We start from the raw sequence: 27,386 nt of genomic DNA on the forward strand, positions 1-27,386 counted from the left end.
CAAGCAGATGACAATAGTCACATGGTGCACAAACCAACCAACCCCTAAGCCGATTCTGTGATTTCATGTTTGATAATGATTAAAGGAACATTATTTTGACTCACATTTATGTAAAATGAATATTAAAGACTAAATATATAACGGTAACTATTATCGCCTCCCCCCCACACACATTTGCCGAAATGGTCAGAAAAAATATTTTGGAAAGTTTGTGCAGAGTTTGCTTCACAAAGTCGTTTGACAACAAGAAAAGAAGGAGACAGTTTGACGACAAGAGAAGGAGACGGTTTGTCTTGTTTAGAGCATCGTCACCCGTAGGTCATTCCAGCGTTCGTTTTTTTCCCGACAATCGTTCCGCTATCATGTTTGATCAAGTTTATGGTACTTGCCTTGATTTGCGCGTAATTCCGTCGGTGACATTTCCTCATCGCATCACTAAAACTATTTAACAGCTCATGGGCCCGTTACTTCCTCTGTCACAACCTTCGTTGTCTTGTCTTTCTCCCTCCCTCTTCATTCCCGTTTCTCCGGAGTTTCACCCAGTTTCTTAGATTAAGATCTATCCATCCTTGGGTTATTCTTGGAACCAGTGCAGCGTACGCGGCTTAACATATGATCTCTTCTTCTTGTGGCTTTAGCAGTAAACTAAGCCTTCAGTAAGGGGTACTCTAATGCCATTATGATGTAAAACGAAGCAGGCTATGTGTTGGTGCCGTGTGTGAGTGTGCGTATGTCTGTTTCTATGTGTATCCCCTCGGAGAATCAGGGCTGTAGTTGGGTGTGTGGTTGAAGGGTCGTGGGAACCGCTGGCCACTCTGTAACAGTCCCACGGTGAATCCGGTTATTATTAGTTAGCACCATACTAAGCTGTCCCGGGGGAAAGGGGTGTGTAGGAGAGAGGGCTGTGTAGGAGAGAGGGCTGTGTAGGAGAGAGGGCTGTGTAGGGGAGAGGGCTGTGTAGGAGAGTGGGGTGTGTAGGAGAGAGGGGTGTGTAGGAGAGTGGGGTGTGTAGGAGAGAGGGGTGTGTAGGAGAGGGCTGTGTAGGAGAGAGGGGTGTGTAGGAGAGTGGGGTGTGTAGGAGAGAGGGGTGTGTAGGAGAGAGGGCTGTGTAGGAGAGGGCTGTGTAGGGGAGAGGGCTGTGTAGGAGAGTGGGGTGTGTAGGAGAGAGGGGTGTGTAGGAGAGTGGGGTGTGTAGGAGAGAGGGGTGTGTAGGAGAGGGCTGTGTAGGAGAGAGGGGTGTGTAGGAGAGAGGGGTGTGTAGGAGAGAGGGCTGTGTAGGAGAGGGCTGTGTAGGAGAGAGGGCTGTGTAGGGGAGAGGGCTGTGTAGGAGAGTGGGGTGTGTAGGAGAGAGGGGTGTGTAGGAGAGTGGGGTGTGTAGGGGAGAGGGCTGTGTAGGAGAGGGCTGTGTAGGAGAGAGGGCTGTGTAGGGGAGAGGGGTGTGTAGGAGAGAGGGGTGTGTAGGAGAGAGGGCTGTGTAGGGGAGAGGGGTGTGTAGGGGAGAGGTGAGCTACAGTGTGACATCATAACAGGCCGGTCAAGGGTCAGATGACCAGACAGCGCGTGTCTGAGTCAGAAAGAGAAACAGTGAAAATAGTTGACCACACAGGCAGTGTGCATCATTTATTCCATTCACCCAAATTCCATCTGACAATCAACTTCACAAAGAAAAAAATTCATATCCGAACCCCTTAAATACTACATACATATCTCCTTTAGGAAAGAAAAAAAGTTAATATTATGTACATATTCTAACTCACCGAACTGAGATGCATGTATCATATTACACAGGCAAAAAATGCTTAACATTTTTACAAACTTTTTACATTGAGGTGCAAAGCACAATTTGTATATTTTTTTATTCTGTGAACACTATCATTAGGGTTAGATTTGTTCATTTGCATCAACGTTCAGAAGTCCTTCTGACTGTAGTGCAGGTTGTCAGTTCAAATGAAGCTTTGCATCTGTGTCAGATTTACATCACCTTAGAAACACCTAAAATAACGATAAACTATATTCATTAAAACAAGGAGTCATGTGCATATTCAAATTCATCAACATTCATTAACTGACACAAAATTCAAAGAAGCCATTTTTCTTTTCTTTTGCTGTCCCAAGCTGCCTGCCGTCTTCTGGTTTATCACATATCCTCATCATCCTCTCAACACAAACAGCAGGAGAAACATGAAGGAGCAGTCAGGAAATGACATCCTCATATATAAACGCACGCACACGCGCCTGTGCCTCTACGATCCCTCCTCCCCCCTTTGCCGTGTTTCACCAGCAGCTCTGCTGCCCCCTGCTGTTTCACCAGCAGCTCTGCTGCCCCCTGCTGTTTCACCAGCAGCTCTGCTGCCCCCTGCTGTTTCACCAGCAGCTCTGCTGCCCCCTGCTGTTTCACCAGCAGCTCTGCTGCCCCCTGCTGTTTCACCAGCAGCTCTGCTGCCCCCTGCTGTTTCACCAGCAGCTCTGCTGCCCCCTGCTGTTTCAACAGCAGCTCTGACCACAACGCTCTAGCTTGTTCTTGCAGCCATAAAAAAACAAAGATTCAAGTAAAAGCAACACATTATGAACAGAACTTGTTCATTTTGTTCAGTGCTAGGCAACATTTCTTTTAATTGAAAATTAGACCAAATTCATTATCACTATAACATTTATATGAAATTGAAACCAATGTTATTCAGCACTTAAAAGCCTCAAAAGGTGCCAGCAAGTAAATTCTTGATCATCCAGAAAACATTCAAATAAATTAAAGAGATCTTTGTTACAGTACGTCCCTCCTGTAGAAGGTGTCTGTTAGACGTCTTGTCTGGTCTCGATTCCTGTGATGCAGGGTCACCCAGCCCCCCAGTCTACTGAGTCGTTCTTTCTTTCCTTGACTGAGCATCAGAAACCTCGGACATGAGGACCTTGGAGACGTCTCCCTAGTCTCTCCTCATGAGGACCCTGGAGACGTCTGCCTGGTCTCTCCTCACGAGGACCCTGGAGACGTCTGCCTGGTCTCTCCTCACGAGGACCCTGGAGACGTCTGCCTGGTCTCTCCTCACGAGGACCCTGGAGACGTCTGCCTGGTCTCTCCTCACGAGGACCCTGGAGACGTCTGCCTGGTCTCTCCTCACGAGGACCCTGGAGACGTCTGCCTGGTCTCTCCTCACGAGGACCCTGGAGACGTCTGCCTGGTCTCTACTCCTCGTCAGCATTCTTCAGCATGAGGATGGAGTTGTAGATCTTCAAGGCGGGGCCTAGTTTGATTGACAGGATCTTAACGATGTCTGATTGGGTGAGCAGCAGGAACGCCTCGCCGTCTATCTGCTGCAAAGACACACGGACACGCCTTCAGTTCTGCCACACCACGGTCACGCCTGTGTGTGTGGCAGTAGACCCACCTCTCATGCCTGTGTGTGTGTGTGTGTGTGTGTGTGTGTGTGTGGCAGTAGACCCACCTCTCATGCCTGTGTGTGTGTGTGTGTGGCAGTAGACCCACCTCTCATGCCTGTGTGTGTGTGTGTGTGTGTGTGTGTGGCAGTAGACCCACCTCTGTTCTGAAGGTAGCAGCATGCTCTTTACAGCCTGGGAGCCCTCGGACAAAACTGGCCACCTGTCCCAACACACATCATCATATTACACCTAATAACACTTGAATAAAACATGTTTTTTCCCGTAACACGGAAGTAACTTTTGCAGTCTGTTGTCAGGCTGTGTTGTCAGGGTGTGTGGTCAGGGTGTGTGGTCGGGCTGTGTGGTCAGGCTGTGTGGTCAGGGTGTGTGGTCGGGCTGTGTGGTCAGGCTGTGTGGTCGGGCTGTGTGGTCAGGGTGTGTGGTCGGGCTGTGTGGTCGGGCTGTGTGGTCGGGCTGTGTGGTCAGGCTGTGTGGTCAGGGTGTGTGGTCGGGCTGTGTTGTCAGGCTGTGTTGTCAGGCTGTGTGGTCAGGGTGTGTGGTCAGGCTGTGTGGTCAGGCTGTGTGGTCAGGCTGTGTGGTCAGGGTGTGTGGTCAGGCTGTGTGGTCAGACCTCCTCAGCGCTCCAGGCAGCCACTCTCTTGGCGGTGAGCCCCAGCACCTCAGGGAGCAGCTGGCAGTGTTTGTCCCAGCACAGCACCACCCTGTGGGGGGGGGAGGAGGAGACGCCTGGGGAGAACACAGACTCATGGAGAGCCTGCTGGAGAGACTGGGACCCTGGAGAGGAGAGGAGAGGGAGTGAGACTGAAAGAGTGGCAATTTCTCCAGCTCATGTGCAGAAACACTGATCTCACAACATGCCAACAAGGAACGGAGACAGCTACCTTTGCCCTCTCCTCCTCCCTCCTGCTTCACCAAATGCAGCTTAAGGTACTTAGGAACTAGAGCTGACCTGTTGGAAAACCGACAAAAGAACACATTATGCAAAATCACACCAAGAATCCAGTTCAGATGCTGATACGAGAAAGCTTCCCGTTTTATAAACAGAGAGCTGTGTGAGGCAGCTGAAGACTGGGTTGTACCTCTTAGGTCGAGGGCCGTTGTGGCCGCTCTCACTGGCTGCCCCCGGTGCTGCCCCCGGTGCAGCTTCCGGTTGCTCCGACTGGCTGCTGCGCACAGAACGCTCCCCCTCCACGGGAAGTCTCCTAGCAACACAGCACACACGTCTGCATGGAAACCAGCTACACACACACGAGAATTGCTGGTGCTCATGGCATCGAGGCGAACTGGAATCACCTGTTCTGAGGAGAGTCCTCTGCAGCCTCGGGCAGCTCTGGTGTGGCGGGTGTGTGTGTCGGCGTGGTGGGTGTGTGTGTCGGCGTGTTGGGTGTGTGTGTCGGCGTGGTGGGTGTGTGCGTCTGGAGGTCTGGCCGTCTCACGCGGTGATGAGGCCCGCTGAGGGCGGTGGGTCGTTCTCCACTCAGACGGTCAGGAACCAGCCCCTCCTTGTTCAGGTTCATCTCTGAGTAGGGGCAGCTCACCTGCCTGGAGATACAACACTCAGACTGGGCCTCAAGTCAAACTGACACTCACAATGAGAATCCAACAAGCATGTGCCATATAAACGTGCACGTGTTACTGACATGTAGCGTATTATTGACATATAGTGTGATCCATAGCATGAAACATGTTACTGACGTGTAGTGTGATCCATAGCGTGTAGTGTGTTACTGACATGTAGTTTGATTCATAGCATGTAGCATGTTACTGACGTGTAGTGTGATCCATAGCATGTAGTGTGTTACTGACATTTAGTGTGATCCGTAGCGTGTAGTGTGTTACTGATGTGTAGTGTGATCCATAGCCTGTAGCATGTTACTGACATGTAGTGTGATCCATAGCGTGTAGTGTGTTACTGATGTGTACAGTAGTGTGATCCATAGCATGTACAGTGTTACTGACGTGTAGTGTGATCCATAGCGTGTAGTGTGTTACTGATGTGTAGTGTGATCCATAGCATGTAGCATGTAACTGACATGTAGTGTGATCCATAGCGTGTAGCATGTTTCTGACGTGTAGTGTGATCCATAGCGTGTAGTGTGTTACTGATGTGTAGTGTGATCCATAACGTGTGTGTGTGTTACTGACGTGTAGTGTGATCCATAGCATGTACCGTGTTACTGATGTGTAGTGTGATCCATAGCGTGTAGCATGTTACTGACATGTAGTGTGATCCATAGCTTGTAGCGTGTTACTGACGTGTAGTGTGATCCATAACGTGTAGTGTGTTACTGATGTGTAGTGTGATCCATAACGTGTGTGTGTTACTGATGCGTAGTGTGATCCATAGCATGTACCGTGTTACTGACGTGCAGTGTGATCCATAGCGTGTAGCTTGTTACTGACATGTAGTGTGATCCATAGCGTGTAGCGTGTTACTGACGTGTAGTGTGATCCATAACGTGTGTGTGTTACTGACGTGTAGTGTGATCCATAGCATGTAGCGTGTTACTGACGCGTACAGTAGTGTGATCCATAGCGTGTACCGTGTTACTGACGTGTAGTGTGATCCATAGCGTGTAGCATGCTACTGGCATGTAGTGTGATCCATAGCATGTAGCATGTTACTGACATGTAATGTAATCCATAGCGTGTAGCATGTTACTGACGCGTACAGTAGTGTGATCCATAGCATGTAGCGTGTTACTGACGTGTAGTGTGTTCCGTAGCGCGGCCCCCGGATGTGTCCGACCCCATTGCATCCTGGGGTAGGACAGCCCTGGCCTGGGAGGAGCAGCACGTCTGTGGAGCCTGCAACACACACACACACACACACCTCACTACACACACACACACACACACACCTCACTACACACACACACACACCTCACTACACACACACACACACACCTCACTACACACACACACACACCTCACTACACACACACACACATCTCACTACACACACACACACACACACACCTCACTACACACACACACACACACCTCACTACACACACACACACACACCTCACTACACACACACACACACACCTCACTACACACACACACACACCTCACTACACACACACACACACCTCACTACACACACACACACACACACACACACACCTCACTACACACACACACACACACACACCTCACTACACACACACACACCTCACTACACACACACACACCTCACTACACACACACACACACACACCTCACTACACACACACACACACCTCACTACACACACACACACACACACACACACACACACACACCTCACTACACACACACACACACACCTCACTACACACACACACACACACCTCACTACACACACACACACACACCTCACTACACACACACACACACACCTCACTACACACACACACACACACACACACACACCTCACTACACACACACACACACACACACACACCTCACTACACACACACACACCTCACTACACACACACACACACACACACACCTCACTACACACACACACACACACCTCACTACACACACACACACACACACCTCACTACACACCTCACTACACACACACACACACCTCACTACACACACACACACACACACACACCTCACTACACACACACACACCTCACTACACACACACACACACACCTCACTACACACACACACACACACCTCACTACACACACACACACACACACACCTCACTACACACACACACCTCACTACACACACACCTCACTACACACACACCTCACTACACACACACACACACACACCTCACTACACACACACACACACACCTCACTACACACACACACACACCTCACTACACACACACACACACCTCACTACACACACACACACACACCTCACTACACACACACACACACACCTCACTACACACACACACACACACACACACACACCTCACTACACACACACACACACCTCACGACACACACACACACCTCACTACACACACACACACACACACCTCACTACACACACACACACACACACCTCACTACACACACACACACACCTCACTACACACACACACACACACACCTCACTACACACACACACACACACACACACCTCACTACACACACACACACACACACACACCTCACTACACACACACACACACCTCACTACACACACACACACACACCTCACTACACACACACACACACACACCTCACTACACACACACACACACACACCTCACTACACACACACACACACACACACACCTCACTACACACACACACACACACCTCACTACACACACACACACACCTCACTACACACCTCACTACACACACACACACACCTCACTACACACACACACACACACACACACCTCACTACACACACACACACCTCACTACACACACACACACACACCTCACTACACACACACACACACACACCTCACTACACACACACACACACACACACCTCACTACACACACACACCTCACTACACACACACCTCACTACACACACACCTCACTACACACACACACACACACACCTCACTACACACACACACACACACCTCACTACACACACACACACACCTCACTACACACACACACACACCTCACTACACACACACACACACACCTCACTACACACACACACACACACCTCACTACACACACACACACACACACACACCTCACTACACACACACACACACCTCACGACACACACACACACCTCACTACACACACACACACACCTCACTACACACACACACACACACACCTCACTACACACACACACACACCTCACTACACACACACACACACACACCTCACTACACACACACACACACACACACACCTCACTACACACACACACACACACACCTCACTACACACACACACACACCTCACTACACACACACACACACACCTCACTACACACACACACACACACACCTCACTACACACACACACACACACACCTCACTACACACACACACACACACACACCTCACTACACACACACACACACACCTCACTACACACACACACACACACACACACCTCACGACACAAACACACACACACACACACCTCACTACACACACACACACACACACACCTCACGACACAAACACACACCTCACGACTCGGAGTGTGTGTCTTACCGTGGGGGTGTTGCAGGGGGTGCCCTGTCTTCTGACACCAGCCCACAGGATGCAGGTCAGGGCTGTCAGCCTCCACACAGTAGTCATACTCCCTACTCCAGCCATCAAAATGAATCTGTGTGTGTGTGTGAATAGGAGCAAGGAGACAAGCGTGAATAGCTGAGACAAAGGTTCATAATGCAACTCCCCAACATGTCTCTCCCCCTCTTTCTCTCTTTCCCCCCCTCTCTCTCTCTCTCTCTCTCTCCCCCTCTTTCTCTCTTTCCCCCCCCCTCTCTCTCTCTCTCTCTCTCCCCCCCCCCTCTCCCTCCCTGCCTCCGTCACTCACGCTGAGGAAAACACTGTATACCTTCAGTCGGTGGTCCTCCACCTCGGCGATGGTTGCTACGCGGATGAGCATGGGATTCCTCTTATCCACGGCCTCCAGCCTCATCCCAACCTGGAACCCGTGAGGTGGCCTCTAACACACACACACACACACACCATCACCACCCGCACAACAGGAGGGAGGTGTACTGTGTGTGCCAGAGTGAATCTCACCTGTTTGAAAGCTCGTGCAGGGGCAGCTTGAGTGCTGGTCTCCTCCATGTATTTCTCCCAGGAGAAGCTCTTGGGCTGTTTGTACTCTGAGGAGAGACATTCAGTCAAAACAAAACACACCTTCAGTGTCAACCAGTCAAGACCAGTCAGAAAAGGCTCAAGACGCACTTTTTCTGGGAGTACAACGGCACTTAGGAATGATTGGCTGAACCTGATGTTAGTTTCCTCCAGGATCACAATGACTCTTATTGAGAGAATTGTTGCTTTTGTTGGTTTGTTCTAACTAACTTAAAATGATTGTACTCGCCGTACTTTTACGTAATTGTACTTTTTTCCACAGGTATACTCTTGCACTTTTGAGGTTCTTGCTGTTTAATTGTAACTTGTCTAACTACATGCTCTTATTGTTCTTCCCTTTGGGACTTAGTTGGGTGTGCTCAAGCCTTCGGCGAGAGCACAACCTTTGTTCTCTCACATATATATTTATTATTATTATTTATTTTTGCCCCCCTAAATCTTTGTCAATATTTGGCCTACATAGACAACCTAGGTGTCAAAAGTTTCGTCTTGGTAGCGATTGAGTTGCTTGTATTTTTATTTACGTTCCGTTGCATGGTTTAGGCTGAAGTTAAGTTTTTGTGGCGAAAAGTGAAGCTAACGGTGGCTAATTTGCTAACCACAGTCACTGACGTTACTAACGTCACTACGTCACTAACGTCACGAAAACACGCGTGACTACCTGTAGCAGAACATTCGTTTCGCATCTGTTAACTTGGGGGATAGCTAGGCTAACTATAGCTTTACTGCAAGGCAGCTGCAGAAACGCCACAAGCAAAGAGGCCAGGGTGATAACTATTTACTCATTTTACTTTGTGATGTGAAACACAATTGTGAAATGTAATGTACAATATTAGCTGATATTATTAAGGAAGTAGGCCCACATCTACTTTCGGAAACGGTAGTCTACTATTTCACTGAAGCATTAGCATGACATTAGCCTCTGTTGCCCGGGCAACACATACTACAGTGGTCTATGATGCATCTGTTTTCAATCGTTAAAATAAACATTCCTCACAAATACATTTTCGTTGTAGGATTTATTATGACATTACATTACAAGTAAACAATTTGTTGGTGAAATTATCATTACCTGTGGTTTCAAACCAGTGTTGCTCACTGCAACGCTGTAGCTTACGCGAGACACTACAAAAACATCTACAGTACACAGCTGTTTAGGAAGTCAAACGGCGACAGAACATGTTCGGCACTCCCCTTACTTAAATCAAAAGTCTTTCAATAGGTGAAACTATCTGACTACTAACCTGAACTTCATTGCCACAGCCTAAACTTTGTTAATCTGTTCATGAAAATAATTAATTTCAGCCTAAACCGTACAACGGAACGTTCAATCGAATTCAACCAGCGCAATCGCTACCAAGACGAACACAGCAGTAGTCTAGTGTACTGTAGTAGAATTTACCGGGGCAGCTTCTCCACACAGGGCTATATCGCATTTTGCGTTGTTACTGACAATGATCGCTACCAGTGAGCTTTTTATGAATGAGCGATTTTCCACTAAATAAATGTCAAGCTTATTTACTTTTTTGGGGGCATATTTTCAGTTAGAAGATGGTACTGTTTGAATCGCGATTCCATCTTCTACTGCCGGTAACGTCGTAGAATAATCTTCAAAGGGGGTTCTTTATTATGAATGAATGCGGTGGCTAAATGCCTGAAAATATCACGAGAAGGGAAAACTTAAAAGGACGTTTTAAGTCATAGAGATTAGGTAAATTTTTAGACCGGTCTGCCAAATGTATTCGTTTTGATTCAGCTATGAGCCTGCCTATTGCAGGGGAAATGACAAGACATCATATTTCATTCTACACTTTACTCGTGTTTTGAGTTGTAACTGAGCAGCAAAATCGATGTAATCTCTATAAATAATAAGTAGGCCCTATGCATTTTTATATAAAATATACAGAAATATCAGTTGTAAAAATGTCATTCAAAAACGGACCCCTGTGCAACCGACGCAAGCAAGCACACCCTACAATTTCCCCAGAAATTGTACCCTCTCTAGTTTTCTTTTGTATTTGTATATTTCAAGACAGGAACAGTGCACAATAAAACATTAATCTTGTACAACAAGAGAATATGCATTGTGCCAGGTTTTAGCAGATTGCTATTTTCCACCTGTAGTCTTTGGGCAGGTTGATGGAATGGTAAATAGAAAAATTAGTATAGGGAAAAAAAATTAAAAGAATTCACAATGTATGCATCACGTTTGGCTACCCGCAATGTTTGGGGCTATCTCGTTGTTATGATCAGTGACCTTTGCACTTTTGTAAAACTCTCTCTTGGAACACACACCTCAGCCAAACACTCTCAGCCAACAGAACTAACTGAGCCTAACTGGCTGCTACAGTAACTGCTTCATGGTGTGTAGATGTGATTGTGGGGGAGTATTACCAGCTGGTGTGGTGAGGGTTAGCTCCGCCTCCTCACAGTAGCCCACAGGGTGGATGTAAGGACTGCTGGGTTCACACCTGGACACAAACACACACTGAGGCAGGGCACACACTGAGGCAGGGCACACACTGAGGCAGGGCAGAGGAAGCTAATGTCTGCTCGCTCACACACACACACACACACACTTCAGTTGTCTGTGTCTCACCAGTAGTCGTAGGTGTCATCCCAGTTATCAAAGTGAATGAGTAGTCTGTTGTCAACGACAGCAGAGATGGTCGCTACGCAGATCAGAGACGGGTTCTTCCTGTCCACCGCCTCCAGCTTCATCCCCGCACGGAACCCCGAGGGAGTCACCGACTACACACACGCGCACACACACACAAAGGTTATTATAGTTTATCATTTTTATCTCGTTTTTATTTTCATTTTGACTTTTTGTTTTAAAATTCAGTTTAGTTTTAATTAGTTTTTAAAGTGGGTTTTCTATTTTAGTATAGTTTTATTTTTTGAAAATGCTTAGTTTTAGTTGAGTTTTTATAAGTTTTAGTCTTTTGTATTAACATATTAACCAACGCTTCCTCCCGTTTGTGGTGTTCCTGCATATTTACTAACCAGCAGCTATCGGTCTGCTGGTGAAAGCACTGCTGTAGTGTTCTCTGTCCTACGGTTGTCTCCGTCATGCTGCCTATCCCTGTACCGGGGTTAGCTTCTGTTTCGGGGGAGGGGGGCTTGGCGTTGTCCTTATTAAGGTAAGCTAGGTTAGCCTCCTTGTGCTTCTTTCTTTATTAAGGTAAGCTAGGTTAGCCTCCTTGTGCTTCTTTCTTTATTAAGGTAAGCTAGGTTAGCCTCCTTGTGCTTCTTTCTTTATTAAGGTAAGCTAGGTTAGCCTCCTTGTGCTTCTTTCTTTATTAAGGTAAGCTAGGTTAGCCTCCTTGTGCTTCTTTCTTTATTAAGGTAAGCTAGGTTAGCCTCCTTGTGCTTCTTTCTTTATTAAGGTAAGCTAGGTTAGCCTCCTTGTGCTTCTTTCAAATTCGTGGGATTTTTCCCTTGAATAAATTGTCCACATATTTCACCACCTTCCACCTCAAGGCACTTGCTTTTATCTGACAGTCATATTCAAAGTAATCCCAAATAGGACTCTACCGCTTTTTTCCGACTTTCTGTACCGCCGTGATGCCAGGCGAGGAGCATGCTGTGTTCAATTTGACATGGAATGTCATAATTTCTGGGTTCCCAGTCGGAAATGTAAACTTATTTGCTCTATGAAAGACATTGACAAAGACGAAAACTAAGGACCTTTACTCTATAATTGTATGTTATTTTAGTTAGTTTTGTGACCAGACAATACAGTTTTAGTTAGTTATCATTTTTTTGTAATGCCTCGTTTTTATTTTAATTTCAGTTAACAACAATGTTTTTTACCACCTAGTTTTCGTTATTTCGTTCGTTGTCATTTACATTTACATTTAGTCATTTAGCAGACGCTCTTATCCAGAGCGACTTACAGTAAGTACAGGGACATTCCCCCGAGGCAAGTAGGGTGAAGTGCCTTGCCCAAGGACACAACATCAGTTGGCATGACCGGGAATGAGAACTGGCAACCTTCAGATTACTAGCCCGATTCCCTCACCGCTCAGCCACCTGACTCCCCGACTTTACTCCCCCGACTTTACGATTATAACCTTGGCACACACACACATTAGTGGTACATGGATGCCGTGTCAATGCCGGACACAAACAAACACGCGTGGCAGACACATCCACTAACACACACATCCACTCACACACGCGTGGCAGACACACATCCACTAACACACGTGTGGCAGACACACATCCACTAACACACGCGTGGCAGACACACATCCACTCACAAACGCGTGGCAGACACACATCCACTCACACACGTGTGGCAGACACACATCCACTAACACACGCGTGGCAGACACACATCCACTAACACACGCGTGGCAGACACACATCCACTCACACACGCGTGGCAGATACACATCCACTAACACACGTGTGGCAGACACACATCCACTAACACACGCGTGGCAGACACACATCCACTAACACACGCGTGGCAGACACACATCCACTCACACACGCGTGGCAGACACACATCCACTAACACACGTGTGGCAGACACACATCCACTCACACACGCGTGGCAGACACACATCCACTAACACACGCGTGGCAGACACACATCCACTCACACACGCGTGGCAGACACATCCACTAACACACGTGTGGCAGACACACATCCACTCACACACGTGTGGCAGACACACATCCACTAACACACGTGTGGCAGACACACATCCACTCACACACGCCTTGCAAACGTACAGTGTTGAGGCTCTTGAAGAGGTGTTTGGGGGCCAGTTGGCCCCTGCAGTTCTTTACATACATGCTCCAGTTAAATTCTCCATCTTTACACCCTAGAACACAGAAACACACACAACTAGTGGTCTATGGCCAGTACAGGTATGTGTGTATATGGCAATCGTGTGTGTGTGTGTGTGAGTGAGAGAGAGAGAGAGAGAGATAGCGATTAAGACCTTTTGGCAGCAGCAGTTTGTGCCCCATTTTTTCACACCAGCCAGAAGGCTTCACGTCCCACGAGTCAGCATTTACCCAGAAGTCATAGCACTCAGGGTACCCATCAAAGTGCAGCCTGATCCGGTACCCCTGGATCTGAGGAACAGGGGGGGAGACAGAGGGTGAGACAGAGGGATGAGGGTGAGACAGAGGGAGGAGGGTGAGACAGAGGGAGGAGGGTGAGACATAGGGAGGAGGGTGAGACAGAGGAATGAGGGTGAGACAGAGGAATGAGGGTGAGACAGAGAGAGGAGGGGGAGGAGGGTGAGACAGAGGGAGGAGGGTGAGACAGAGGGGTGAGGGTGAGACAGAGGGAGGAGGGTGAGACAGAGGGAGGAGGGTGAGACAGAGGAATGAGGGTGAGACAGAGGGAGGAGGGTGAGACGGGGAGGAGGGTGAGACAGAGGGAGGAGGGTGAGACAGAGGAATGAGGGTGAGACAGAGGGAGGAGGGTGAGACAGAGGGAGGAGGGTGAGACAGAGGGAGGAGGTTGAGACAGAGGGAGGAGGTTGAGACAGAGTAAAGAGGGTGAGACAGAGGGAGGAGGTTGAGACAGAGGGAGGAGGGTGAGACAGAGGGAGGAGGGTGAGACAGAGGAATGAGGGTGAGACAGAGGGAGGAGGGTGAGACAGAGGAATGAGGGTGAGACAGAGGGAGGAGGGTGAGACAGAGGGAGGAGGTTGAGACAGAGGGAAGAGGGTGAGACAGAGGGAGGAGGGTGAGACAGAGGGAGGAGGTTGAGACAGAGGGAGGAGGTTGAGACAGAGGGAGGAGGGTGAGACAGAGGGAGGAGGGTGAGACATAGGGAGGAGGGTGAGACAGAGGAATGAGGGTGAGACAGAGGGAGGAGGGTGAGACAGAGGGAGGAGGTTGAGACAGAGGGAAGAGGGTGAGACAGAGGGAGGAGGTTGAGACAGAGGGAGGAGGGTGAGACAGAGGGAGGAGGTTGAGACAGAGGGAGGAGGTTGAGACAGAGGGAGGAGGGTGAGACAGAGGGAGGAGGGTGAGACAGAGGGAAGAGGGTGAGACAGAGGGAGGAGGGTGAGACAGAGGGAGGAGGTTGAGACAGAGGGAGGAGGTTGAGACAGAGGGAGGAGGTTGAGACAGAGGGAGGGCTACATTCTCTGATAGGAAGAAGACATGGGGAATGGTGCCTTCTCACCTCAGCGACTGTAAGAACACAGAAGAGAGCGGGGTGGCAGGGGTCCAGCCCTTCCAGTTTCATCCCCACCTTGAAGACATTCCTGCTCTGAGGGACTGACTGGTGCTGGAAAACATGGGCACATATTTGCTGCTGTTAGTGGCAGTGCCGGCAGCTGACATGGTGAGAGTGAAGAGGATGCGTGTCTGCAGGCCTCCTCACCTCCTTGAACAGCTTGACGGGGGCAGCTACAGCCCTCTCCTCTTCCAGGTAGGCCGGCCAGCTCCACGCTCGCTTCTTATTGGACGGGGCAGTCACTGGGGGAGGGACCAGCAGGTAAAGGAACGTGGTTAGAACCAGTCCAAACAACAGCATGTACAAACTAACTCCATCTGTCCCCTCCATTGATCCTTCCCCTTCCTTGATATATCTAGGCGTCCCTCCCTATCTCTCTCTCCACAGAGCGTAGGTATCTAGGCGTCCCTCTCTCTCCACAGAGCGTAGGTATCTAAGCGTCCCTCTCTCTCCACAGAGCGTAGGTATCTAAGTGTCCCTCTCTCTCCACAGAGCGTAGGTATCTAAGCGTCCCTCTCTCTCCACAGAGCGTAGGTATCTAAGTGTCCCTCTCTCTCCACAGAGTGTAGGTATCTAAGTGTCCCTCTCTCTCCACAGAGTGTAGGTATCTAAGTGTCCCTCTCTCTCCACAGAGTGTAGGTATCTAAGTGTCCCTCTCTCTCCACAGAGTGTAGGTATGTGGACGTACCCAGCCTGGCCAGTTTAGCAGCTCTCCGGCCTTTGCTGCCCTTGCTCTTCTCCTGAGAGACAGAGAGAAGCAGACAGGGAAGAGTTAGAGCTCACTGGTTGACTCAGCTTAATAATTCAGACGTGTCTCTTCCTCACCTCTTCCTCTTCCTGGTTATCCTCCTCCTCGTCACCAGAGTCCATGTAGATCTTCCTCTTCTTGCGAACTCGTTTCCCCAACCGCTCGCCCTCCGCCCCCTCTCTCTCCCTGGGCTCGCCAGGGGAGGACCTGGAGACACAGCAGAGAGGCTACAGCACGCCACACTCACACTTGGGGCCTAAGGAGCATGAACTAGAGAGGATACAATTTCTGGAGAAATTGTAGGGTGTGCTTGCTTGGGTCGGTTGCACAGGGGTCCGTTTTTTAATGACATTTTTACAACTGATATTTCTGTATATTTTATATAAAAATGCATACTTATTATTTATAAAGATTACATAGATTTAAAAGCATTTTTTTGTGCTGCTCGTTTACAACTGAAAATACGAGTGAAGTGTAGAATGAAATAGATGTCTTCTCATTTCCCCTGCAAGAGGCAGCCTCATAGCTGAATCAAAACGAATAAATTTGGCAGACCGGTGTAAAAATGGACCTAATCTCTATGACTTAAACGTCCTTTTAAGTTTTCCCTTCTCGTGATATGTTCAGGCATTTAGCCTACTCATATTGCATTCATTAATAAAGAACCCCCTTTGAAGATTATTCTACGACGTTACCCGGCAGTAGAAGATGGAATCGTGATTCAAACAGTACCATCTGCTAACTGAAAATATGCCCCCAAAAACGTAAATAAGCTTGACATTTATTTAGTGGAAAATCGCTCATTCATAAAAAGCTCACTGGTAGCGATCAGTCAGTAACAACGCAAAATGCGATATAGCCCTGTGTGGAGAAGCTGCCCCGGTAAATTCTACTACTACGGTACAGTACTAGACTACAGTACTGCTGTGTTCGTCTTGGTAGCGATTGCGTTGGTTGAATTCGATTTAACGTTCCGTTGTACGGTTTAGGCTGAAATTAATTATTTTCATGAACAGATTGACAAAGTTTAGGCTGTGGCAATGAAGTTAAGGTTAGTAGTTAGATAGACTTTTGATTTAAGTAAGGGGAGTGCCAACATGTTCTGTCGCCATTTGACTTCCTACAGCTGTGTAGATGTTTTTGTAGTGTCTCGCGTAGGCTACAGCGTTGCAGTGAGCAACACTGGTTTGAAACCACAGGTAATGATCATTTCACCCACAAATCGTTTACTTGTAATGTAATGTCATAATAAATCCTACAACGAAAATGTATTTGTGAGGAATGTTTATTTTAACGATTGAAAACAGATGCATCATAGACCACTGTAGTATGTGTTGCCCGGGCAACAGAGGCTAATGTCATGATGCTAATACTTCAGTGACATAGTAGACTACTGTTTCCGAAAGTAGATGTACTTCCTTAATAAAATCAGCTTATATTGTACATTACACGTCACAATTGTGTGTCATATCACAATGTAAAATTAGTAAATACTTATCACCCTGGCCTCTTTGCTTGTGGCGTTTCTGCAGCTGCCTTGCAGTAAAGCAGTTAGCTTAGCTATCTCCCAGAAGTTAACGAGCTGCTAAACTAATGTTCTGCTAGAGGTAGTCACGCGAGTTTTCGTGACGTTAGTGACGTAAGTAGCGTCATTGACTCTGGCTAGCAAGTTAGCCACCGTTAGCTTCACTTTTCGCCACAAAAACTTAATTTCCACTTAAACCATGCAACGGAACGTAAATCCCAATAGAAGCAACTCAATCGCTACCAAGACTAAACTTTTGACACCTAGGTTGTCTATGTAGGCCAAATATTGACTGAGTTTTGGGGGGGCAAAAAGAATAATAAAAATAATATATATGTGAGAGAACAAAGGTTGTGCCCTTGCCGAAGGCAAAGCACACCCAATTAAGACAAGCTAAGTGAAGGGCCCTATATGTGTTTGTGAGTGAGAGAAAGAGGGAGAGAGAGAGAGAGACAGAAAGAAAGAAAGAAAGCATAGAAATAAATGACTAAAGACAGAAACCCCTCACCTTCCGCTGGAGGGCTGAGCACAAACACAGCTGCAGAATCTGCCCTGAGCACCTGAGCCCCCACAGGAGATACAGCGAGCCAGCTCCACCTTGAGGCCCACCTCGGCGCTGGGGCCCACCTCCACCTTGCGGCCCACCTCCGAGCTGGGGCCCACCTCCGCGCTGGGGCCCACCTCCGCGCTGGGGCCCACCTCCGCGCTGGGGCCCACCTCCGCGCTGGGGCCCACCTCCGCGCTGGGGCCCTCCATGGTGGGGCCCTCCTCTAGAGACAGGAGCACTGGGCCTGAAGCTGGAGCCACACAGCAGAGAACAAAAGAAATGTTAAGTTCAGAGAGTTGCCCTCTGTGTAAAATACAAAGAATGAATATATATGACTGTGACATAACCACTTAGAGAACTGTAAAGTTGTTTTACCCTCAAATGCAGGGGTGTGGAGCTGATTGGCTGGGGATCTGGCAGTGCCAGGCTCTGATTGGGCCTCTGGTGGAGGGGTGGGACTGTGTGCGGGGGCGGTCTTTGCCTTAGTCTCCGTCTCCGTCTCTTTGACCTCTGCTTCGGTAACTATCTCCAAAGTTCCAAATTCTGTCATGCGAAACTGAGACATAGCCCTGGTTAATCTCACAGAGACACACACACACACACAGACACACACACACAGAGACAAACACACACACAGAGAGACACACACACACACAGAGACAAACACACCACGCACACGCAGTACCTTGATGTCACTCCCAGGCAGGGTGGCGATGCCGTCTTGCCAGTCCAGGGCACTCATCATGTCAAAGTCTGCCCCCGGGGCAGGAGCATCGCTGGGCAGGGTGTCTGTCATCTCTCCCCGCTCCACTCCCCACCTGGAACCACACCATCACACACCTGAGCTACCACACCTGAGCTACCACACCATCACACACCTGAGCTACCACACCATCACACACCTGAGCAACGACACCATCACACACCTGAGCTACGACACCATCACACACCTGAACTGAGCAAGTGTGTCCCACATGTTACTTGTGACAACACAAACAAGCTGAGACAGTGCAGAGGGGATGCACCAGTGAGAGTGTGAGATGGCTGTGACAAGGCTGAGGCATCTTGACATCCAGATGTTGTAGGACAACAGCACAGTCCACTGGTGTGAAGGGTCCTTTCACCATTTAGATTAGCTGGATGGTTTCATAAAGCAGCACTGGCAATGTACTGGCACTGCAGGCCTCAGCCTAGACTGCCATAATCCGGCTATAAACCCTGAACAATTTGTAAAGCGCTGACGTAAATAATCTCAAGAAGGATCATCACTAAATTTGAATAACTAACACAGTACCTACATTTTAGAACCGACAGCTACCTGCCCAAATTCTACCAGCGCGTGTTAAGTGAAGTCCAACAGCCGCATCACCGCTAGAGGGCGACTGTGGGTTGACTGTTGCAAAATACACCATGCACTTCCAATTCCAGACAAACAATCAATATTTTAGTTTTACAGGTGTAATGACACAAACATATAAGTACAAACGTATACATAACCAGTCTCCCAATTATATACTGTTGTGAAACAACGGCAAGGGTGTTTCAAATACAAGTTAAAGTAACAAGTTCGTCTTTTCCTTGTTTTAACGATATCTCAAAAAATAGATTGTTTGCACCAACACGGGCTGCTTATATTCAATATAATATCTCCGTTTAAATGAAAAACCTATGTTCTTTACAAAATGATCGTCGTTAAAGACATTTTGATCAAAATAATATCACGATATAACGTTTTTGTCTCGATGCGTGTTCATCTCTCTTTTTCGAAAAAATGACGGTTGAAGTGAATGTTGTACACCCTAACAAAGTCAACTACAGTATGATCTGTTTGACAGCTGTTGATTTACGTTTCCAAGTTAAAACCTCGAATTTATTCTGACCATAAATAAAGTGTATGTAAGAGCGCCCATGATTAGCATTCGTCTTGTACAAAATGGCGGAGCATTGAAAGAGGCCACCAACACGTTTAAACTATATAAATTACTGAAGTTATCGGTTTTAACAAGTGATGCAGAGCCACGGCCTGTCTGATGAAGTCAATTGTATACCCTGTGGTTTACAGATTTTGTGTTTTCCCTCACCATAGTCATTTTCTTTACTTTCCCCTTGTCACGGAATGTCAGCCCAGCTTACTAGCTCCTAGCTAGATGTCAGAAAGCTACATCCAGACAGTCCAGTGAATAGCTACGCTAGCTAGCCAGCTAACCGCTCTCTGGCTAGCTCACGGTTCTATTCGTACTAGTGGTAGAGTAGCTAGCTATTGCGATAGCATTGTGGCTTGATGTGCCGAGTTAAGGACAATCTGTAATAAATAAGTTTCCCGGTATTTAACGGGGGGGAAATTCATTTTAACGGACTTCAAATTAGTTTGCATAAAATACTCAATACTCACCAATACAATGCGTTATTTGTTACACGTTAAATGAGAGATTTGCTTGCTTTATTTCTTCAATAGAAACTTGACTCACCAATTTATCTATACCGTTCCAAATCACAGTTAGACTAAATAAAATCCTCCCTTTCAAACGAGGACTACTATATCTTTTTTACTGTTGTTTCTATTGAGTAATAAAAGTGTGCGACGTTATTGCTGTAAATAATGGTACTCACCTCGTTCTGTTTTAACTCTTATTTGGAGCTGGTCGGTGTTGTGAAGCGCATGCGTGCAGTATGCGCCGTCTGCCAACTTTGGACCTCGGAACTCCGGAAAACTTCAGCAACTACTGGAACATGCACCTCACGATGAAGGTTGAAAATAACTGGTAATCATGTATGGTACTCGCCAATGTCTCTGCAGTTCTTTTAAATTAGCCTACTGAATCCCCAGCAACTGTCAGGGAGCGGACTTCCAGCGGGATCTCTCCTCGCGCGCTATTTCCATTGTGGTCAAATTATAGGCGGTCGCATGATGGCATTTTGTACTCTATATATGATCTACCCATCAACTTCTGATGCTATAAGCACTGTATTGTTGGTTAAAAATGCCACATTAAGAATGATCTAGACGGGACAGAAGGCCAGATAAAATCACCGCGCGGCACGTAGCCTGCCTAAATCCAAGACGGTAAAACTTGACCTTGATAAGTGTTAATGTAGCGTTACATACATTGTGAATTGATCGCTGTTCAGTCGCTGCTCCATATGGCTTCTAGACATGGTGTTGTTTTAGCCAGCAGAATGAAAATCGTTGCTTGTTTACCCATAGCCTATCACAGACACTGTTTGCGTCAAGCCCCAGCAGCCGTCTCTTTGAAAATAGAAAAAAATATCTTTAGACATACCTTTCAGAAACCAATTTAAAATCAAGTTATACTGTATCAATACTATGTGAAGGATGTCGCCTTTAAATAATCCACCTGGGGTTCCTAACATTAACGCTAGATGGCGGTATAAACTCGGCTGATCTATAGAAATTGCTCGTCCAGACCAGTCTACATTAATTGCAACAAAACATCAGATGCAAACCATGACATGGCATTCAAAGTCAAAGTGGCCGATACAAGGGTAAGATTGTGTAAAGGAGATTAGTCCACGTCTAAGAAAAGCAGCTTTATGAGCTCGCGAGATTATGATCGTAGGCGCAATGTTATGGATAACAAACTCGATGGCTCCAAAGCGAAATCGTTCTCAAAAGACGTCGCGATTGGGAGGAGGAAAGGGGGGAAATGCTTGTCTGTGGTTACGTATTGTTACTACTTCTATTGTGTTCATGGCCATATCAAATTGTATGCAACAGATGAAACTTGGCTGCGGCATTATAAAATAAACACTTCTTCACGTCGAGCGCAGGCCAGAACCTGTATGCTTGTTAAGTAACTCATAATAATGCCTATAGGGCCTATACATTTATTTAGGTGGTGTTCCTAAATTATTTCCTGCATCTCTTCCTCTATTCAGACTGTGCTCGTGCACCTTCTCCTCTGCGTGCTCATTTTCTACTCTCTCTATTATATGATCGCGAGCGTGTGCTTCGGTGCTTTCAGGTGAGCCTCCTAGGCGCGTGCACTTGATCTTGCTTACTTAGAGACTGTAAGTTACACCTCCCACATTTGTGTGACTCGTTATTTCTCAGAAATATTAGACTGATTATATTTTGAATCTACTTGTATTTGAAGGTTGGATCATTTTGATGGATTGATTCCGTTTGATTTCAAGACAGAGCCCACAGACTCCAACTCCAAATATTTGGGTATGCAGTGAGCACACACACACACATACTGTAATAACCATGCTAAAACAAAATAATATACAAAGGCTATGGCCAACACCTTTTACTGTCGTGTGTGTGTATCCCAGTGAACCTGCTGTCTATGGAACTCACATACTTCTGTAGTGGTTTGCTGTTTGCTGCTGTGGTGAGGAGATGGGTCTGGGACTATGCCCTCACTGTCACCCTACTGCACATATTACTCACCAGCTTGGGTGAGACATACACACATTCATGGCATGCACATACACACACACACACATTCTCTCTAACTCACATGCTTTCTCTTAAAGACTCCAAAAATGTGCTCTGTTGCAGTGATGCTGGAGTTTCCCTTGGTGTGGCAATGGTGGTTGGCCTTAGGTAAGCCATGGACCAATTTCTCTCAGTTTAAAATAAAACATTTAAATTGTATACAATGATAAGAATGTGAGGCTTTGTATTTAACACGTATACTCACTGTCTTTCTTTGAAATAAAAATGCTTGTTAAAAAAGAAAAGAATGTGAGGCTTTAAATATTCCTATTTACAAAATGTGTTTACATACAGATACTAATGACTCGGTATACAGTACAGTGTGTTTCTGTTTTAATTAAAGGTAGCAGCTTGTTTCTGATGATCTGCAACGGACAGCTCATCGCTTACTTCGCCTGCCAGGGTGACCAGAGTTACCCCACCTTAAACAGCTACTGAGGCCAACACACACACACACACACTGTACTCACACACGCACACTGCACTCACTCACACACACACACACACACACACTGCACTCACACACACACTGCACTCACACACTGCACTCACACACACTGCACTCACACACACACACTCTGCACTCACACACACTGCACTCACACACACACACACACACACACTGCACTCACACACACACACACACACACACACTGCACTCACACACACACATGTTGTTCACATAAATAGGGTTGATATGTATGGATAAATCACAGGAAAATGCTCTTGGTGCTTGTTGTCATGTGTTTGTCCGTGTGTCCTGTGTGTAATGTAATGTCCTTTTCTACACATGCATTCTCTGAATGTTATATATCGGATGCGAGTGGATAAGAAAGAATGTTAAATGTCAAACTTTATTATGAAGAGTTTATAATGTACATACATTAAATTGCTATGCTAGCCTTGGTGACTATCATATATCAGTCTTTTGAGACACATTCATTATGGGATGTAGACTCCGGAACTTATTACCAACATTCTCACACCCACACAAGTGTCAGTCTGGCCTTATTGAACAAATTACACTGTGTATAAAAATACCCTTTTATTCAATACATCTGACTTTATTTATCCCAAACTAAATTGAAGTCAAACCAGATATTACACTGATGAGAACAGATACTACACTTGATCATCGCCATTGTGTTAATCAAACACAATGGAAATACATTAATCACAGTACACCTGAATGAGGTTTGTCGTGTGTGTGGTCCCAGCCAGCCCTGGGTGGGGTGAGCAGGTGTCCCCTGCTCCACTCTGGGCTCTGGAGCGGGGAGTCTCCTGTCCCTGACCATCAGTCAGCCTGGTGCTCGGTCACACGTTGGAAAGACCAAAGGACACCCCCCCCCTACCCCCCGCCCCCGAGGGCTCTGTGAGGCTTTGTGTGGTTGGTGTGCGCCTGTTCTTCCAGACACTAGCGGTCTTGGTGGAGAGTTGCCGGCAGAGTTATGGGACGTTAAGGGAGTCAGAGGCCTTGAACTCTGGAGGGGGCGTGTAGGAGAACCCTGAGAAGGCCTCGTTAGTGATGCCCTTCTGGCACCTGTCAACGAGGCCCAGGGATGCTGGGACAGGCATGACCGTGAACTCGCGGTCAAAGTATTGCACATCACATGGACCAGTCTGGGAGGGAGAGAGAGAGAAAGGAGAAATATGCAGTGACAGGGAGTTATATGTTTGTCTGGAACCTTAATCTCCATGCCTGCAGGGTAAGATGGAGCTGTGTGTTTAAGATCACACTCACCACTTTAGGGATGAAAGGGGGTCTGATCTTCCTGGCCACGAGGTCGTTCCAGTTGATGGACTTGAAGAAAGGCTGGCTCTGCAGCTCTTCCTACAGACACAAACACACATCTGTCCCATGTCCAAAACTCATTTGACTATCAGTGTTTGTGTGTGTGTGTCTATGGAAAACTTACTAGATCATTGCTCCCTCCCAGGCGTTTGGTGCAGTCCCTTTCCAGTAGTCCCTGTAACAGGGAATGGGAAGACTGGGACACACCACTTTTGAGCCGTAGGGGTGCATGAAGGATGTTTCTAAACATCACAGCCTTACTGCGGCTGTAGAATGGGGGCTGAAATAAAGCAACGGGCACAAGAGTGATTAGAATCCAAAACATCTTCTAAAAACCCTAATCTCACAACCTAACGGTCTCTACTGATGCAGGGATGACTCACTTTGTACACACACACTCACCAAGCCGTAGAGCATCTCGTACAGCACACAGCCCAGACCCCACCAGTCCACCGCCCTGCTGTAGGCGTGGCCCAGCAGCACCTCTGGAGCCAGGTACTCTGGGGTGCCACAGAAGGTCTGCATAGTCCCGCCCATCACCACGCCCTCCTTGCACAGCCCGAAATCAGTCAGGACCACATGACCTGCAGCATCCAACAGGATGTTCTCTGGCTTCAGGTCTCTGAGAGAGGAGGAGAGAGAGAAGGAAGGGAGGAAGTGAAGGGAGAAAAAGCGAGTTAGGGGCTTGGTGCCATTTGAATGTTTGTTTGTCTGTGTGTGTTTGTCCAAGCCTATGTGTGTGTGTGCCTGTATCTGTGTGTACCTGTAGACTATGTTAAGGGAGTGCAGGTAGCCCAGGGCAGAAGCCATCTCTGCAGAGTAGAAAGTGGCTCTGGCTTCTGTGAAGGCCCCTTCTCTCTGGAGATGGTAGAACAGCTGCAGGGACAAACCAATCCCACACTGACACCACGACACACACACCTCATACACTGTTTCTGAATGGCTTTACCATCACAACTAGTTCACACCACACCCACCTCTCCTCCATTGACAAAGTCCAGGACAAAGTAGAGGGTGTTTGAGGTCTGGAAGGAGAAGTGAAGCCCCACCAGGAAGGGGTGCTGGAGCCCCTTCAGGAGAACACTCCTCTCCACCATCACATGCCTCTGCTGCAGAGACACAGAGAGAGACATGAAGAGTTATATAGAGAGATTGGGAGAAAGAGAGAGGGGAGAGTGTGAGAGACACAGAGAGAGAGAGAGAGAGAGATACACAGAGAGAGAGAGGGGTCATATAGGTGTGTGGATGGGTGTTGGACTAATAGACTGATCGATTCTCACCTCTCTCTTCCTGAGAATCGCCTGTTTCTGAAGAACTTTTACTGCATAGTATTCATTGCTGTTTCTGTGTCTCGCTAGCAGAACCTGGAACAGGGAGTGAATATCATCCACTAAAAATCCCTCTGACTAAACTGCACACACACACAAAGGCAACCATAAATAATACAAAAGCAAGCCCACATACTTTTCCGAAGCTTCCTTTGCCAATGACTTTTAGGTAATCAAAATCTGAGGGCTTCACCCTGGTGAGACAGGAAACACCAGACATTAGTGCCGTGTTGGCATGAGACCAGCAGGTCAGGCAGAACCTGGTTCTGGAACACTGGACATCAGCTACTTACTGAGTGTCATCACAGTCTAGTGAGCACTGGAGATGCTGAAACCCAGAGACAGAGAAGAAGACAGTTTACAGAATGCTTCCTTCATGTGTCTCTATCTTCAAACCACTGATCCACTGTTGCCCCTTCAGTCTACTGAAAACTTACCAGTGCCCCCCCCTCTTCTCTCCCCTCAATCTCCTCTCTCGTGCTGCCCTCCCGAAGAAGAATCCCCTGGGTGTCCAGGCTGCAACATGGTTACGTTTTAGTGTGTTTGTGTTTCGGGTGTTTATGTATTCAAGGCAATTTTATGCCATCACATGTACATACTCACTGTTGGCAGAGTTGATGATTGGACATTAGCTTGTGTACGAAGCCGCTAAAGCCCGCTTTCTTGCTTTTGATCACAGCTGAAATTAAGGCGGGGGATCTGTTATATAAGAGACGGGTAGTAGCATTTATAGCCCTGTCACTTTCAGCACGCAGATAGCGCCCACTGAGTCACAAAGTTTTGGCCTACAGCAGAAATTGTTAAATTGCCGATTGCCGAAACTAATTTGTGATTAATGTTGAATTCGTTGGCTATGCCTATTACAAAGACAAAACATGTTCACTGAGAAGTTCAAGAAATTATGCAATAGCCTATGGACTTACCGGTGAAAAATGACACAAGTCCTCTCATTTTGGAATATGACATTCGGCGTTTCTTCTCTGTAACGGCCATTTAAGAGTAGATAAGTAAGTCCAGTAACGCAGAGTCTGGAGACACAGCGTTGTAGAGTTCCAGAGACTCCGACGATTCAGCACCACTGACAGCGCGCGCTTGACAGACGGGCTATAACAGCCCAAGTGCTTGTCAGTCAGATGTGACGTAACGGATTCAAAGCAAGTTGTTACCGGTACATTACCCGCGTGAGGTCACTCGGATAAATCAACAGCAACGGAATCCTACGGGCCCACGCGCCTCGGGCCTCGAATTGATGCTCCAAATACAACCATTATGAAACATTCTGAGAATATTTGCTTGGCGTGTGTGTGTGTGTGTGCCTGTACGCAAAATTAATTTTCACACAAAAAAAAACAGGCAAACATCAAAGTAGGTCTTGAGTACAAGACCGTTTTGACAGTTTGTACAAGTGCGCGCGCGTGTCCGTGTGTGAGAGAGAGGGGTTAGGAGAGAGGAACAGGGTTATAGAGGGTGTCCGTGTTATCTAAATATAGTTCCTCCAGTTCCTCTAAAAGGCATTGAGTGGTAAACGGAACAGACAGCGAAATCAATGAACGATAGTTTCCACTGACCACTGGAACATCTGT

General features: G+C 47.3%; 3 protein-coding genes across 10 annotated transcripts; 1 reads left to right on the forward strand and 2 right to left on the reverse strand.

Moving 5' to 3' along the window:
• Window positions 1–1,589: 1,589 nt before the first annotated feature.
• On the reverse strand, window positions 1,590–21,076 carry l3mbtl1b (L3MBTL histone methyl-lysine binding protein 1b). 5 transcript variants are annotated; one of them, XM_062466064.1, is made up of 23 exons: window positions 20,832–21,076; window positions 18,907–19,039; window positions 18,597–18,777; window positions 18,338–18,471; window positions 18,183–18,283; window positions 16,227–16,356; window positions 16,090–16,141; window positions 15,549–15,643; window positions 15,348–15,452; window positions 14,146–14,281; window positions 13,934–14,025; window positions 11,787–11,938; window positions 11,582–11,658; window positions 9,110–9,195; window positions 8,919–9,029; window positions 8,570–8,684; window positions 6,105–6,204; window positions 4,690–4,938; window positions 4,476–4,598; window positions 4,278–4,345; window positions 4,007–4,170; window positions 3,533–3,595; window positions 1,590–3,309 (listed from the first exon to the last, which is right to left on the reverse strand). In XM_062466064.1, the coding sequence occupies exons 2-23, from the start codon at window positions 19,015–19,017 to the stop codon at window positions 3,181–3,183; spliced, it is 2,574 nt and encodes an 857-aa protein (XP_062322048.1). In that variant the 5' UTR covers window positions 19,018–19,039; window positions 20,832–21,076; the 3' UTR covers window positions 1,590–3,180. The 5 variants fall into 5 exon arrangements, with proteins under 5 accessions (XP_062322048.1, XP_062322047.1, XP_062322044.1 ...); XM_062466063.1 differs by having other exon boundaries at window positions 18,183–18,265; window positions 18,302–18,471; XM_062466060.1 differs by having other exon boundaries at window positions 18,183–18,471.
• LOC134023729 (putative transmembrane protein 244) lies at window positions 20,886–23,720 on the forward strand. Of its 3 annotated transcripts, none has more exons than XM_062466069.1 (6): window positions 20,886–20,983; window positions 22,119–22,204; window positions 22,337–22,410; window positions 22,518–22,643; window positions 22,747–22,791; window positions 23,027–23,720. In XM_062466069.1, exons 2-6 carry the CDS (start codon window positions 22,173–22,175, stop codon window positions 23,119–23,121), a joined length of 372 nt encoding a protein of 123 aa, XP_062322053.1. In that variant the 5' UTR covers window positions 20,886–20,983; window positions 22,119–22,172; the 3' UTR covers window positions 23,122–23,720. The 3 variants fall into 3 exon arrangements, with proteins under 3 accessions (XP_062322053.1, XP_062322054.1, XP_062322052.1); XM_062466070.1 differs by lacking the exon at window positions 20,886–20,983 and adding an exon at window positions 21,161–21,285; XM_062466068.1 differs by lacking the exon at window positions 20,886–20,983 and adding an exon at window positions 21,594–21,725 and having other exon boundaries at window positions 23,027–23,719.
• sgk2b (serum/glucocorticoid regulated kinase 2b) lies at window positions 23,510–26,964 on the reverse strand. Of its 2 annotated transcripts, XM_062466066.1 has the most exons (12): window positions 26,727–26,964; window positions 26,407–26,482; window positions 26,241–26,319; window positions 26,097–26,131; window positions 25,940–25,997; window positions 25,756–25,839; window positions 25,453–25,584; window positions 25,239–25,351; window positions 24,878–25,097; window positions 24,600–24,755; window positions 24,425–24,514; window positions 23,510–24,303 (listed from the first exon to the last, which is right to left on the reverse strand). In XM_062466066.1, exons 1-12 carry the CDS (start codon window positions 26,794–26,796, stop codon window positions 24,130–24,132), a joined length of 1,287 nt encoding a protein of 428 aa, XP_062322050.1. In that variant the 5' UTR covers window positions 26,797–26,964; the 3' UTR covers window positions 23,510–24,129. The 2 variants fall into 2 exon arrangements, with proteins under 2 accessions (XP_062322050.1, XP_062322051.1); XM_062466067.1 differs by lacking the exons at window positions 26,097–26,131; window positions 26,241–26,319 and having other exon boundaries at window positions 26,727–26,963.
• Between the last annotated feature and the right edge of the window lie 422 nt (window positions 26,965–27,386).

This window comes from Osmerus eperlanus, chromosome 7 (assembly GCF_963692335.1).
Source record: "Osmerus eperlanus chromosome 7, fOsmEpe2.1, whole genome shotgun sequence".
NCBI lineage: Eukaryota > Metazoa > Chordata > Actinopteri > Osmeriformes > Osmeridae > Osmerus > Osmerus eperlanus.